This window comes from Pipistrellus hanaki, assembly GCF_964339955.1.
Source record: "Pipistrellus hanaki genome assembly, chromosome: 4".
Taxonomy (NCBI): Eukaryota; Metazoa; Chordata; class Mammalia; order Chiroptera; family Vespertilionidae; genus Pipistrellus; species Pipistrellus hanaki.
Window position 1 is genome coordinate 100,283,185 of NC_140506.1, and position 15,633 is coordinate 100,298,817.

Sequence of the window (15,633 nt, forward strand, 5' to 3'; positions counted from 1 at the left end):
CAGGAGGCAGCTGATCAATGATTCTCTCTCATCAATGTTTCTAACTCTCTATCCCTCTCTCTTCCTCTCTGTAAAAAAATCAATAAAATATATTTATAAAAAAATAAAAATAAAAAATAAAATAATGATATATCCCCGCTGGTGTGGCTCAGTGGTTGAGCATTGATCAGGAGGTCAGAGCTCGATCCCCAGTCAGGGACATACAAAAATTTCAGAGAGGAAGGGAGAGAGATACAAATATCAACAATGAGAGAGAATCATTGATCAGCTGCCACGCCCCCTACTGGGGATCGAGCCCAAAACCCGGGCATATGCCCTGACCCAGAATCAAACCTGGGACCCTTCAGTCTGCATGCTGACACTCTATCCACTGAGCCAAACCAGCCAGGGCAATAAAAATATTTTTTTAATATTAAATAAGTCAATAAAATGATGATATAGGAGAATGGGTAAGGGAGAGAAGAGAGCTATGAGAACTAAATCCTTAGCTATAACAATGGGGTCAATAGATATTACCTAAAATTGACATATGAAGAAATAAAATAATACATTTATTATGCAGAAATGAAAAATGAAATACCAAAAAACTAGAGTTCTAGAAATCAAAAGTGATGGTCTCTGGGACTGGAAGTGGGGCATGAGGAGGTAGAGGAAGAGAATATTTTCCCCTATAAGACCATTTAACTTTTCAACATTGTAGCTGATGGGAAGTGGGGGGGGGGGCCCGCACACGCGATTTAGCTGAACTCAAGAAAAAGCCAATTAACTCACTTGCGGGCCTGCACGTCCAATCTGTAGCTTAGCTAAGTCTGCCGAGCTGCAGGCCTTTCAGAAATGCTGCAGCTCTCATTCAAGCAGAACCTCCAGGCGTTCTGTTCGAGCCTCCTAGAAACTGTCCCCTTTGGGCATTTCCAAGAGCCAGAGTCTCAGAACAGGAGGTCCAGAGGAATGAAGGATCCCTGAATGTCTCCCTGGACCAGCTCCTGCCGTCTCCCTTGATCCCCCCAAGAACGGCACAGACCTATTCCACTCGCGTTACTGAGAGGGAACTGTGGTCTCACTGGTCACATGCAGCAGCCGGAGGTTTATTAGTAAAGCCAGGTCTGTCCAGTCTCCAGTCAGCACCGCGTCCTCTCAGCCAGACTCCTCAGGAGACTTACTGATAAACTGTGACCAGCGATGAATATTCCCTGAACAGAAGCTCCTTCATCTGCTCAGGCAAACCATGCTGTTCCCAACCTTCCTTTCCAGCCTCATCAATGACCATTTCCCAACATTCACTCCACAAAAAACGGTTTAATTATTATTCCCCAAACAGGCCCAGTTTTCCTAAGTCTGTGCCATTCAGGCATGCTCCCTTTGCCAATGCTCCTCCTCACCTAACAAAATCTCACACCCAGGAGACAATTCTCATACCATATTGCTAAGTGGGGGGCAACAAAATAAAATGTATATGCTCAATAGATATACATTCCTGGAGAGATGTACGTATACAAACGGGGAAAACTGGAAGAAAACACTAACAGTAATCCCTAGGTGGTAAGTTTACTGCTAAATCTTCTTTTCTCTATTTTTCAAATTTCCAATAACCCACATATGCATTACTTTATAACAAGAAATACTTTTAGATGGTTTAAGTCTACCTCTTTCACAGTTCTGCACAGATACTAACTCCTGCATAAAAGCATCCACCCTCTTCCTTCGGCTTCCCTTGGTCCTGGCCAACGCGGCTTTCACATTCCATCTTGTAACTACTGTGCCCTGCTCTCTCCCGGCCTCACCTCGACCAAGCTGTCCTGATGGGCAGAAGCCTTATCTGACTCATCCTGATATTCCCTGGTGTTCCTCGAATTACTAATACGTCGAAGTAATAGTTACCCGTTAGTTAGCCCTTTGAAAGTTCTTACTGTGATCCTAGATGGGAACCATAAAAAAACACAAACTCAACCCCCAGATTTGGTGGCTTGAGAAATGAGTAACTTCGTAAACACCAGCATTCCACACACAGCGAAGGCCCCGAAGACATGGGTCTGATGTCAAGTAACTCCTGGCATGCTTCCCCGAAAGGAAAGGACTACACAAGCCCGTGCTCCCAGGATGACTGCGGGAGCACGGGAGGCTGGGCCCTGCTGGCCCTCACCGTGCAGCAGCACTGCCTGTCTTCTGACTGCCCCCTCCTGGCCAAAGCATAGATGCCACAGTCTTAGAATTCAATTAAAAAGAAGGAAAAAACCCGAGCTGACTCACCTTTTATAGCTGCTTTGCTACCCTTCACATCTAAGAAGCCCAATACACTTGCTAAGAAGGAAAATCTGTAATAGCAACTACTGCAGAGAAAATCCAGCTAAACTCTGGAAACCTGCCAAAGATCTTACTTTAATGGGTAGGACTCTATGTGAGGAAATTACTATTTGCCTTTAAATGCTTATTCTTTTCATAAGATAGCATAAATAAATGCATCTTTCTATTACATGTAAAATTATGCCACAGAAAGTTGATTCAACTTATCAACTGGTTGCATAAAACGAAGTAAATTGTCCTTCTGGGAGACAAACAGAAAAGGTAATGTGTTGGGGATGTATGAATTTACCAGAGCTTTCCTTTTAAAAACTGCTAGATAAAGAAGCACTTTACCTGACCAGTATGGCTGAGCACCAACCTATGAACCAAGATGTCACGGCTGGATTCCCGGTCAGGGCACGTGCCTGGTTGTGGGGAGCATGCAGGAGGCAACCAGACAATCAATGATTCTCTCTCATCACTGATGTTGATGTCTCTCTCTCATTCTCCCTTCCTCTCTGAAATCAGTAAAAAAAAAAAAAAAAAAAAAAAAAAGGAAAGAAAAAGCAGCAGCACCGGGGCTTTCCAGGAAAGATGGTTGACTAAAGAGCACATTACTTTTTTTTTTTTTTTTGGGGGGGGGGAGCCCTTCCTGATAGCAAAATTAACCACGAAAACAAACACACACCATTTCGTCTATGTTGAAGCCAGGAAAATACCTGTACTACAAACTTCAAAGAATGCTATGCAATCATTGTGGTTCAGGAGGAGTGGAACTGCTGGGAGAGTTCTGAACATAAGCACGAAGCAGCCGGTGGAAAGGAGTGAAGACAGAGAGTGAAGGGAGGTCAAGGCATGGCATCACTCTGGGCTTGATTCCTGTTTAGGACCGTGCAGGAGGCAACTGACCAATGTTTCTCTCTCACATCGATGTTTCTGTAATTCTCCTTCCCTTCCTCTCCAAAATAAAAAATAAACTTACTATAAAACCACAATAATCAAAACAGTGCGGTACTCTCATAAGAATAGACAGAGTCATAATATTCATATGCAAGTGGAACTGCAGACAAAAAGTACTCAACAGGGCCATAACAATATTGATAAAAATGCTATTTAAATCCTAAAAGAGAAGTGGAAAGAGCAATGACGTGGACTGAAAGGTCCCAGGTTTGATTCCTGTCAAGAGCATGTACCTCGGTTGCAAGTTTGACCCAGCCCAGGTCAGGGCGCGTGCAGGAGGCAACCACTGAATGTGTCTCACATTGAAGTTTCTGCTGTCTCTCTATCTCTCCCATGCCTTCTATTCTCTCTCTTCCTCCCCACCCCCCCCAAAAAAGGAAAAATATTCTCAAGTGAGGATTAAAAATAAAAAGAAGAAATAATAAAAGCTTCCAATTGTTTTCATGAGGCCAACAGAATCATGGTACTACAACCTGACAAAAATATTGACTTACGTGATCTCAACGAAAAAATTCTAAGTAAAATGTCAGCAAACATCCAGTAGGCCATTAACAAACACATACACACACCCACCATGGACAAGTGGGGCTTGCTGAATTGCAGAATAATGCAACATCAGAAATGCTATTAATGTGATTTGCCATATTAGTAGGTCAGAGAAAATAAAAATAAAACATTTGATCCTGATAGATGCTGAAAGGCATTTAATAAAATTTTACAATAATTTTTGAGACTACCTAACAGTAGTATTGAGGGCTGACTGTGAGTTCCATTTTGGTGTGGTTTCCCTCCCAGGGAGAAAGGCCGGGCCCTTGCAGGCCCTGGCGACCAGGACTGAACTGCAAAGCCCCCAGTTAGCAAATCTTCAAAGGGAGGACAGCATAGCTGTTTGGCACAAAGAGGTTAAGCTGCTCTCACCCACACTGAACACTCAACTAGCCACAGACCGTTCTCAAGGGTTCTAGATGGGAACAGGGGACTGTATCTCCCAACCTGTTGTCCCAGCTTTATTATTAAAAGCACTCCCTTTTCCTCTTAAAAGAGTCCTAGTTTAATAATAAAGTATATGGTCAAACTCAGTATAATGAAATGTTATGTTCATATGTATGATAAGAGTTTACATTAGTATATACACAGGTTGCATATTCATGTTAACTATCTAGCTATAGATTTCCAAAAAACATAATTCATGAAGCCTGGTCTCAGCACATGCAGCCACCCTAAAACAAATTTAAGACAGCACACAGAACCCAAGATAGCATCTTCTTGTGACTTATCATCGGAAATATGCCACCATATAAACAAAGTCGATACTACCTCTCAGGAGCCAGGGAGGGAAGCGTTTCAGAAAGAAGGGAGGAAAAAATATTAACACTGATGAAAATGAGAAACAGCCAAGTATAAATGGATGAGACCTCCAAGTTTGCTGATCACAGTTGTTGGAGAGCTTCAATGCAACAGGATGAGAAGAACATTAAACCCAGAGCACAAAGGCTTGTGAGTGAAGAAGCGGGAGCAGTGGACAGATTACGTTTTGTGCAATACAAACAGCTGTGAAAAAACCCAAAAAATAAATACTGTGAAGGTAAGAAAACTGTTTTATTGCTGTTTCTTCCTGGTTAAAGAATCATTTTGTGGGAGGGAAAGGAAGAGTCCGCCAAAACCGGCTTGGCTCAGTGGATAGAGCGTCGGCCTGTGGACTGAAAGGTCCCAGGTTCGATTCCAGTCAAGGGCATGTACCTTAGTTGCGGGCACATTCCCAATAGGGGGTGTGCAAGAGGCAGCTGGTCGATGTTTCTCTCTCATCGACATTTCTGTCTATCTCTCTCTTCCTCTCTGTAAAAAATCACTAAAAAAATATATTTTTTTAAAAAAAAATCAATAAAATATATTAAAAAAGAAAAGAAAAAGAAAAAGAAAAAGAAAAAGAAAAAGAAAGGGAGAGTCAGATAAACATCTGTGTTGCCCTAACTGGGTTGGCTCAGTGGATAGAGCATTGGTCTGAGGACTGAAGGGTCCCAGGTTGGATTCTGGTCAAGGGCATGTACCTTGGTTGTGGGCACATCCTCAGTGGGAGGCATGCAGGAGGCAGCTGATCAATGTTTCTCTCTCATCGATGTTTCTAACTCTCTATCTCTCTCCCTTCCTCTCTATAAAAAAGCAGTAAAATATATTTTAAAAATCATGCCGTCGCAAAGATGGTGGTGCCCACAGCCAATAAGGAGGGAATATGCTAATTAACTGCCCTGCCTTCAAAGATGGTGGCACCCACCGCCAATAAGGAGGGAATATGCTAATTGACTGTCACACCCTCAAAAATGGTGGTACCCACAGCCACAAGAAGGCGGCACCCAGTCCCCTTAATCCCCAGCCACCCAGGGCCGCCCAAGGCTCAGGTAACCAGGGCCAGCCAAGGCTTGCGCTGCAGGCAGTGGTGTGATGGGGCGTCGCCTTCCCCTGAGTGCCGGGTTGCCTCCCACCCGAGGGCTTCTGGACTGTGAGAGGGGTCAGACCGGGCTGAGGGGCCGCTACAAGTGCATGAATTTTCATTCACTGGGCCTGTAGTACCCACATAATGTTCTTTGACAAGGGTCACAACTCATCAAGTGGTATACTTAAGATCTGTTCATTTCTCTACATGTAAATTTTACCCCAAATAAGAAAAAATCACAAACCACTACTTAATTCAAGTTACTAACATGAATCTGAAGTGTTTAGGAGTGAAGCCTACTGATGTCTGCAGCTTACTCTGAGATGCATCAGAGATGCTGAGTAAAAGGTGGCCAAATGGGTAGACACGTGACTAAGCAAATATGGCTAAATCTAATGCTAATGCTAGGATCCTGATGGTGTGTTTACTATAGACTTACTTCAACTTTTCTGTATTTTGAAATTTTTCATTACAATGTTGAGAAAAAGGCAACCACCATAAAGTCACAATTTACTTTCAATCTACATAATTTAATCATCACTGAGGCACTGTAAAGACTGAACTCTCAGAAAACTCGTATGTGTAAGGCGGGGTACCCAGAGGGAAGAAACAGCCAGCACTTGCCTACAGACTGCGAGGTGAACGCTGCGACGATCTGGGGACTGGCCAAGGCCTCCAGCCTGTTCTTCAAGGCCTCCAGGTGCACACATTTTTCTGAGTAGTCCGGCGTGTCCACGAGCATCGCTAAGCTGCTTTGCATCCCTGTCAGCTTGGCGGAAATCACGGCTATGTCCTATAAGAAGACCAACACAAAGGATACCCATTTTAAAACACCCCTGCTACTCCAGTGAACAGACAAAATGCATGAAAAAGCATAAGAAAATGGCCAATAAACCTGTTTACTTTTATTAGTACTCAAATACATACTAAAATTAGAAAGTGCCATTTTCCTAACCAATTGGAAAAACTTTTTTTTTAATATAATTTTTTACTAATTTCAGAGAGGAAGGGAGAGGGAGAGAGAGATAGAAAGATCAATGATAACAGAGAATCACTGATTGGCTGCCACTGCACACCCCATTGAAGATCGAGCCCACAACCCAGGCATGTGCTTTTAGCTGGAATTGAACCAGGACCATTCAGTCCACAGGTCAACACTCTATCCACTGAACCAAACCAGCCAGGGCGGAAAACTTCTTTTTTAATATATTTTTATTAATTTCAGAGAGAAAGGGAGAGATAGAAACATTGATAATGAGAGAGAATCATTGATTGGCTGCCCCTGGCACATCCCCTACTGGGGATCAAGCCCACAACCCAGGCATGTGCCCTTGACCAGAATCCAACCTGGGACCCTTCAGTTCATAGGCTGATACTCTATCCACTAAGCCAAACCAGCTAGGGAGGGGAAAACGTTTTAAAAATTTTAATAGCCAGCCCTGGCCAGTGGATAGAGCAGACTGGAAGGTCCCGGGTTCGATTCTGGCCAGGGGCACATGCCCAGGCTGTGGGCTTGATCCCCAGTTGGGGGTGTGCAGGAGGACTAAGAGGCTTCAGTCAGCAGAGGGTGTGAAGGAAGAGGGTGGAGATGCTCAGAGCACACTCAGGCGCTCCCTCCTCCATGTCTGAATGTTTCCATCTGTGGCCATTCCTGCCCCTATGGTAGTGAGTGAATGGCTATCTCATTAGTTTCCCCAAACCTCAAGTTCCCCAAACAGATTTCACAGCATCCGCTAAACAAGACACCTACCTGAGTCTTGAACGTCTCCTCAATGTCAGCACTCAGCGTGCTCCACTTGTCTGCTTCCTGAAGGGACTCGGCGGCGAGCTGCATCCTGGACTTCACCTGGTCGATTTCCACCAGCACCTGCAAGGGAAAGGGGTCAAAATCCAAGGAAGCAGCTGTTCCATTTTCTCCGCCTCCCATCGGTGACTTGAACCCTAAGAATTGTGGCACGTTCCTATCTTAGGGAGCTCCTGGGCCCCTCACAACACCAATCACATGGCTAAATGTCCAGTGGGTGCTGAACAGATGAACAAACTGAAAGAATGCAACAAGAGAGCCATCTGAGTGCTTGCTAGCATTCTGAGCTAACGCTGGCCTCCCACTGAGTGAACATCGCCCAAAACCACAAGTCAGCACTCAGACAGGAGCCAAAATACCTGCATTGACTGAGATGTGTCCTGTTCAAATTTTTTAATGTCCTCCTTGACAAGAATCATTTGTTCTTTCAGAAAAGACGCCTCCTGCTTAAGGGCTTCAACATCACGGAGAACTTTGGGCATGTTCTGAAGGGCCTGGTGACTCGTTTCTGTAGCAAAAACCCAAGAACAGAAAGAGGAACCGAAGGTGAAAATTGGACCAGTCACCAATGAACAATATAAGTCAGACAGGACGCGATTTGTCTATTAACCACACCATTTATTGACCCTGTGAGAAATGGGGGTTAGAGGGAGCCATGGAGATGTTTCTCAGTAGTTAGAGCACTGGCATGTGCACTGAAGAGTCTCGGATTCAATTAACAGTCAAATGCCCTCGCTGGTTTGGCTCAGTGGATAGAGCATTGGCCTGCAGACTGAAAGATCCCAGGTTCGATTCTTGTCAAGGGCACATGCCCAGGTTGTGGGCTCAATCCCCAGTAGGGGGCATGCAGGAGGCAGCCAATCAATGATTCTCTGTCATCACTGATGTTTCTCTATCTCTCTCTTCCTCTCTGAAATCAATAAAAATATATTAAAAATAAAAGAAACAAACCAGCCAAGGCATATATGTACCAGGGTTGCAGGTTTGATACCTGGCCCAACAGAGGCACATGCAGGAGGCAACCAATTGATGTGTCTCTCTCTCACAGGTGTTTCTCTCTCTCTCTCCCCTCCTCCTCCCTTCCTTCCCTCTGTATGGAAATCAATGGGGAAAATTTCCTCTGGTGAGGATTTTGAAAGGCAAGGCAGCGAAGGAAGGAAGGAGGGAGGGAGAGCGAGAGGGAGGGAAGGAGAGAGGAAAATGGGGGTGAAAGGAGAGCTGGCCTCTGCCAGGACCATATCCTCCAGACCGATGGGTGAGGCCATATGATTGAATGCAATGCGCACCAACCACCTGACCTACTTGCAATTGTTTTCCACCATCAATTGAGTTCAATTTTAACACCCTCTCCAAGGAGAGTGAATGAAGGACTCCGATATTAGAGGAATGCCAGTTATGAGGCAGGTGCTTTACACACAATCTATCACTTACTGTCCATGCCAATCATTGACAGCCACCTCTTACAATAAGAAAACGGAAGCCCGGAGAGGTCAGGTAACTTGCCCAAGCTTTCACAGAGCCCAAACCAAGCCTTACAGACTCTCGGACCACCAGCACCTGCTGCAGTGAAGTTACAATGCAGGTCCCTCAGCCACCATCCAGAGATTCCTATTTAGTAGGTCTGGCAGGACACCAAGTGAGACTGTGAGCGAGGACCCGAATTCCTTAATGTCTCAAGTGTAACATAAAGCTTGAACACCTCTGCAGACAGGATGTGTAATCTGGAAGGGGAGAGGGTTAACAGCATAGCCCGGGTCTTCTGTCCCACCAGGGGCTGGACAGACCTTCAGGGCGTGAAGACATACTCCAGGAGCCTGTTCATCCAGCTCTGACCGGGAACTACACCCAGTTTCCAGCACGGACCCCACGTGAGATGCTGAGACAGAAAACAATGCCGGGGCACCCCGAGATTTCTTCGCACACTGTGTAAGTGCTGGAGTGGAACCCGGCTGCTCTCTGCGTGCTAGGCTCAGAGGCTCTCTTCAGGCCAGGCTGGTGCCCGGGGACCTTTTCCCTCTCTGCAGCCCCCCAAAAGGTAGTCCCCTCTTACACCATTTTAAAACTATCACTTTTACGAGTTGCCTCCAGGAGGGTAAAGGTCAGACCTCACTTGCAAAGAGGTATGGGGGCACTGTTTTGTGCCGGTAACATTCTCTATCTTATGGAGGTCTGACATATCCTACTTACATACTTGTGAAAACTCATCACCTCATCAGATAACATCCATGCATTTCATCTTGTGTAGATTTTATCTAATGACAAAACCTGTGCCCTGGTCAGCTGGCTCAGTTGGTTGGAGTACCGTCCCATGCACCAAAGGATGTGGATTCAATTTCCAAACAGAGCACATACCTAAGTTGTGGGTTCGATAGCCAGTTGGAAGGTGTATGGAGGCAACCAACTGATGCTTCTATCTCACATTGATGTCTCTCTCTCCCTTCCTCTCTCTCTAAAAATCAATAGAAACATATCCTCAGGTGAGGATTAAAGGGGAAAAAATAAAGTTAAAAAAATTGTAAAGAAATACTGAATTATAACTGGAGGCCTGGTGCACGAAATTTGTGCGCGATGGGGGGGTGCACACAGGGTCCCCTCAGCCCAGCCTGCACCCTCTCCAATCCAGGACCCCTCAGGGGATGTCTGACTGCCGGTTTTGGCCCTACCCCACAGGGACATCCCTAAACCAGCAGTCGACATCCCTCTCACAATCGGGGACGCTAGCTCCTAACCTCTCACCTGCCTGGCTGCCTGATTGCCCCAACTGCCTCTACTTGCTGGCCTGATCGTCCCCTAACACCTCCCTGCTAGCCTGGACGCCCTCTAACTGCTCCCCTGATGGCTTGGCCACCCCCTAACTGCTCCCCTGCTGGCCTGGCCGCTCCCTAACTGCCCCCTGCCAGCCTGGCCACCCCCAAACTGCTTCCCTGCTGGCCTGATTGCCCCTAATCACCTCTACCTCAGCCCCCACCACCGTGGCTTTGTCCGGAAGGAAGTCAGACATCTGAAAGATGTCTGGTTGACCTGGTCTAATTGTTATTGTATATTACCCTTTTATTAGTATAGAATATAGATGATTAGGGTTCTAATGGAAATATTTAGGGATGAAGTGTACTGTCTAAAACTTTCTTTAAAATCTACATCAAGTCCCGGCTGGTGTGGCTCAGTTGGCCTGGGCACCAAAGGGTCATGGGTTCGATTCCCAGTCAAGGGCATGTTCCTCAGTTGCAGGCTCTATCCCTGGCCCTGTCAAGCCTCGAGCAGGAGGCATAAATCAATGTGTCTTTCTCACATCTATGTTTCTCTCTCCTGCCCCCATCCCACCCTGGTCCTTCCTCCTCCACTCTCTCTTCGGGTGAGGATTTAATAATAAACAAAAATGTACATCAAAAATATAAGATGGATTAAGGATTACATGGATAAATTTATAACGAATAATAATATGTTCACTGTATTATCTGGACAATGGATAAATGCAGGTTCACTGTAAATTTTCTAAATGTTACTGTATGTCTGGCACCTCCACCCACAGCTTTTTAGTTCAAGAATCTGCCCTCATTCTTTTTCTCCCCATCAGCCTCATTCAAACCCATCAGCAGTGCTCCCCTTTTTCCTCCTAAAAATGTCTTACTATTTCTCACCATATCCACTGCCATAACCCCTATGAAGCACCATCATCACTCTTCTGAACCTCAACAATGGCCTCCAGATGGGGACACAATCAAACCGTCACTCCTCTGCTTAAAACGGTTCCACTGCCTTCACATTACACTCATTTAAAGTAAAACCCAAACTCTTTCTAAAATTGATTGGCTGCCTGCTACATGCTCCACACTGAGGATGGAGCCCACAACTCAGGCATGTGCCCTGACCAGGAACTGAATCTGCAACCTTTCCATGCACAAGACAGGTTGCCTCCTGCATGCGCCTGATGATGGACACTGGCCAGGGCCCAAACTCTTTAATGTGACATTAAAATCCCTGAATGATCCAGCCCTGCCTACCTGTCCAACCTAGGACTGGGTCTTGCTCAACAGCGTGTCTCTAGGCCCGGGAGGAGTGTGTGCCCCCAAAATATTTGCTGACAGTGAATGAGCACATCAACCCCCAGCTGAGGACCCTCACCATCCCGGCCAGCACCGCTGAGCTCCTCTTCCCTCCAGACTTGGGCCTTGTCTCATCTTCCCTAAACATCAACCTCCGAAAGCTTCTCACGGCCAGAGGGATGAAACCCAAACCCTAGGAGAGACAAAGGGCCTTCGGCCAGAAACCAATCCTTGTCTCACCAATAGAAAGAGGCTGGTCCACCTTGAAGCTCTGAGAGGTCAGAGCCAGCCACTCCCTATGGAATTGAGACAATGGTAACTGAGGCAGCTTCCCCATCTTACTGATATGATAATCCGCTTACTACCTGCCTGAGGGCTATGGGTGTTTCCCAAAGCTGCTTCAGGGTACTGGGTGTATCCCATAGCAGCCTCAATAAAGGGATAGCAAGGCCAGAGCCTAGACGCAGGGGTCTTCAAACTACGGCCCGCGGGCCACATGCGGCCCGCAGAGGAGTCTGATCCGGCCCGCCAGGTTTTTTGGGCAGTGAGCGCAGCCGAGGTGCTACAGTAGGAATTAGTAGTTCATATAGTCCGGCCCTCCAGCTCTCTGAGGGACCGTGATCTGGCCCCCACTTTAAAAAGTTTGAGGACCCCTGGTAGAGAGTCTTCCAACTAGAGGTTGACCCCACCTGGCCCCCCCATTTTCCCAAATTAACTCTTTTCTAGTCTCTCTCTTCATTTTAGTGTGCGGCCTCCTCCAGAAACCGGACCCTGAGTGGGCCCTGAACCACGCAGGCCATGTTAAGGGATCCCACAGCCTGAAATATGGTAGCAATCATACTTGGGCAAAAACTGCTGTTTGAATTTTAACCCTACTATTCTGACTTTGACCTTCACTTACTTGCTTTGTTCATCTCGCGATGGGCTTAGGGAGGATGAATTCAAATTCTAAGCAAGGTTACAGGCAGAACTTTTTTTTTTTTTTTTATTGAAGAGCCAGTCCTATGTACACTTAGTGGTTATCTTGATGCTGGCCTTGAAAACAATCCAGTTCTATCCAATTGAGAAGGTGCACCTGGCATGGTATTGAGATTGTGGGCATATCTGGTCTCTGGCCTGCAAGGTCAGACAGCTAAGTTTATCTTCATCATTCTTCAAACGGGCTAAAGCAAACTAGAAAGCAACATTTTATCTAGGAAGAACAGCAGAAAATTCCAAACAACAGTTTGTTGCAAAATAGGGATTTTCCTTCTCAGAACCTTTAAAAAGAACTACCTGCCCCTGAAGCGGTGCAGTAGTATGGAGTCCGCCTGCGTGTGGTGCTCTTGCAGCTGTCCTGGCCAGATATTTCAATAAATATTTGCCTGCTTTTTTAATAAATCATCAGCCTATGGTGGTCTTATTTTGAACCCAGGGTTCAACCCCACAACAAGCCTTCACAGTTTGATCCCAATCTGCTCTCCTGCCTTATCTCTAGCAGAAGTTCCCCCATGAGAGCATGACCCTCTGGTAATAATAAAGATGATGATATTACTGACGGAGCTCTGTTTAACACAGAGAGGCCGCAAAGCACTATATTGGCTAAGAGCCTGGGCTCTGCAACCCGTTGCCTGGGTTCAAATCCAGACTCCCCGATTCATTAGCAACATGATGCAGGACAAGTTACTTCTCTCAGCCACACTTTCTCCAACTACAAAGTGGAATAATAGCTGTGCCCACTTCCCAGGCTGTTATCCAGCTTAAACTAGGTAATCGTGCCAATAAGAGGGCACTGTTAACCTGGCCGGCACATTCGTCAGTGTGCAGCCCTTTACTGTGGACTATTAGGCATCGCCGCCAATCTTGGTGACATTCTCCACCACTTCCACTAAAAATAATCCCAATTTCCAAATATCCCGGGGAGAGGGGCAGGCATTCCCACCTTGGTCGAGAACCACGTAGTTAATGCGTGTACAGCACTTAAAACAGGGACTGACACACCAAGGACTCAAATATTTGCTATTCTTACTGTCCTCCCCCTGTGCCCTGTGAACTGCACCCTCTTCCAGCTTTCCCGGCTCGTGTTCTAGTCTCAGTAAAGTCACACCCATCGTCCCCAGGACAAGCTCCAGAAGGGGCATTTTTCATCCTCAGTGCCCATTTCTTGACACACACAGTAAAAGCTCAATAATTAGTAAAAGATGCAAAGTATTGTACAATAAAGAATCTAAAGTGAAATAAGCATCCTTTTCTATAACCTTTGTTAAAAGGTCTATTTCCGAACCCTAAGCTTCCAGTGGGCAGCCTGCTGACCTTGTCCTTCCCAGAGCTCAGCAGGGAGACAGGTGCAGTCCACTCAGAAGACAGTGGGTGAAAGTCAGGTGGAGGACTTCGCGAGATGGCTGCTGGAGTGTGTTTTTAAAACTAACTACCCTTAAAGAACCTTGCAGTCTTTATTCTGACCAGCCCGGCTTGCTCGCTGCAATGAATTTGCAGGAACAGGACGCCGCCCAGATGTGTCTTTGCCATACACCTCTGTCATGCCTTTACCATATGTAAAGATCAGTGGATTATTACTTAACTAGAGGCCTGTTGCACGAAATTTGTGCATGGGGCAGAGGCAGTCCCTCAGCCTGGCCTGTGCCCTCAAAATCCGGACCCCTTAGCGGAGGGGGGTGGGGGGGGGTGACAGGTCTAAACTGGCAATTGGACATCCCTCTCGAGATACAGGACGCTGCATGCACCAGTGACCATACTTTTCATACAAGTGAAAGGCATCTTGCTATTGTATGGGCAGCTACAGTTTTTTGCCCTGATAGAAAGTGGTACATAACATGACCTTCTGAGGCAGTAGTACCATTCACCCCATCTTATGGATGGAAAATCTGAAGCAGAGAGAAGGTAAGTAATTGGCTTTGTCACACAGCTATAAGTGTCAGAATCAGGGCTGACCACAAAATGTGCAAGCCAGAATTCATGCCTGTCATCGCTGCATCATCCATCTAACACTGTCAGTGTTAGAGTAGCCTTGCCAGGTTTTAATTTTTAAACCTAAGACACTGTTCCCAATATGTAGGGTGGGGTGGGGTCCCTAGGCCTGGCCGGCGATCAAGGCTTATCAGTGGGGGACCGGCTGGGCAATCTGCCCGCTGGCACCGCCTGGGCTGGCTGGCCTGGCACCGCCCCCCTCCTTCATCCCCCCCCCCCCCATTCCGCAGGTGGTTCCGCCGTTTGGTCAATTTGCATGTTAGGGTTTTGTAGAGATAGATATCCTTAAAGTTAATTATTTTAGCTTACGTTTTGTAAGGAAACCACAGCACCGCTCGAGGGCCCGCGGGAGGACAGAGCCCACCTGCCCCTCGCCCCGGGAAGCCCGGCAGCCGCCGCCCGGCGCGCTCACCCTCCACGGCGTGGTTCACCTCCTGGATGAACAGCTGCAGCTTCATCACCAGCGTGGCCGCGTGCCCGTCCGCCTTCCCCGCCGCCGCCTCCTTGGGGCCGGCCCTGAAAGCCGCGTTGATCCACTCCTTCACGTCGAAGTCCTCGGCCAGGAACCTGGAGTAGTCCATGGCCGCCGCCCGCCCCGGCCTGAGCCCGGCGCCGCCCGCGCCTGAGCCCGGCGCCGCCCGCGTCAGCACGCCGCGGCGAACGGAAGGGCCCTCGCCGCGCGCCGTACCTCTCCCGGAAGTGGGGACCGTTGCCTTAGAGAGCGCTGACGCGCGGGGCGTCTGGGGAGCTGGAGGAGCTCTGACCGCAGTGTGAAAAATCAAATTTTTTTTTAAATCAAATAACATAAACGTCAGGGTTTCTGGACTCATTTCTGTTCTATTACCTGTCCTTATAAAACTGCTAAGCTATTTTTATTACTGTCATTTATAGTAATTTTTGAAATCCAGTAGTGTAAGCCCTCCCACTTTATTCTTTTTAAAAATGTTTGCTGCTTTAAACCCTTTGCATTTTCACATACATCGTATGATCAGCTTATCAATTTCTACAAAAACTGCTGCTGAAATAGAGAGTATATTGAATCTATCAATTTGCAAATTGTCATCTTGACAATACTGTCTTCCAGTCCGTGAACATGAGATGCCTCTCCACTTAAGATCGGGATTTCCAACCTTGATGCTATGCATTTT

The 15,633-nt window shown here is 46.7% G+C and overlaps 1 protein-coding gene across 5 annotated transcripts in view; it reads right to left on the reverse strand.

Moving 5' to 3' along the window:
- The window catches only part of COG7 (component of oligomeric golgi complex 7), a 55,746-nt gene extending 40,592 nt beyond the window's left edge, over positions 1-15,154 (reverse strand). The window contains exons 1-5 of one of the 5 annotated variants that reach the window (XM_084882718.1): positions 14,898-15,128; positions 9,051-9,196; positions 7,835-7,983; positions 7,422-7,538; positions 6,296-6,464 (exon numbers count right to left, since the gene is read on the reverse strand). In XM_084882718.1, coding sequence (XP_084738844.1) covers positions 6,296-6,464; positions 7,422-7,538; positions 7,835-7,957 — 409 coding nt within the window. In that variant the 5' untranslated portion in view covers positions 7,958-7,983; positions 9,051-9,196; positions 14,898-15,128. Of the gene's footprint in view, positions 1-6,295; positions 6,465-7,421; positions 7,539-7,834; positions 7,984-9,050; positions 9,197-11,597; positions 11,712-14,897 lie in introns of all 5 variants that reach the window. The other 4 variants (XM_084882719.1, XM_084882716.1, XM_084882717.1 and 1 more) reach the window with 4 other exon arrangements.
- Between the last annotated feature and the right edge of the window lie 479 nt (positions 15,155-15,633).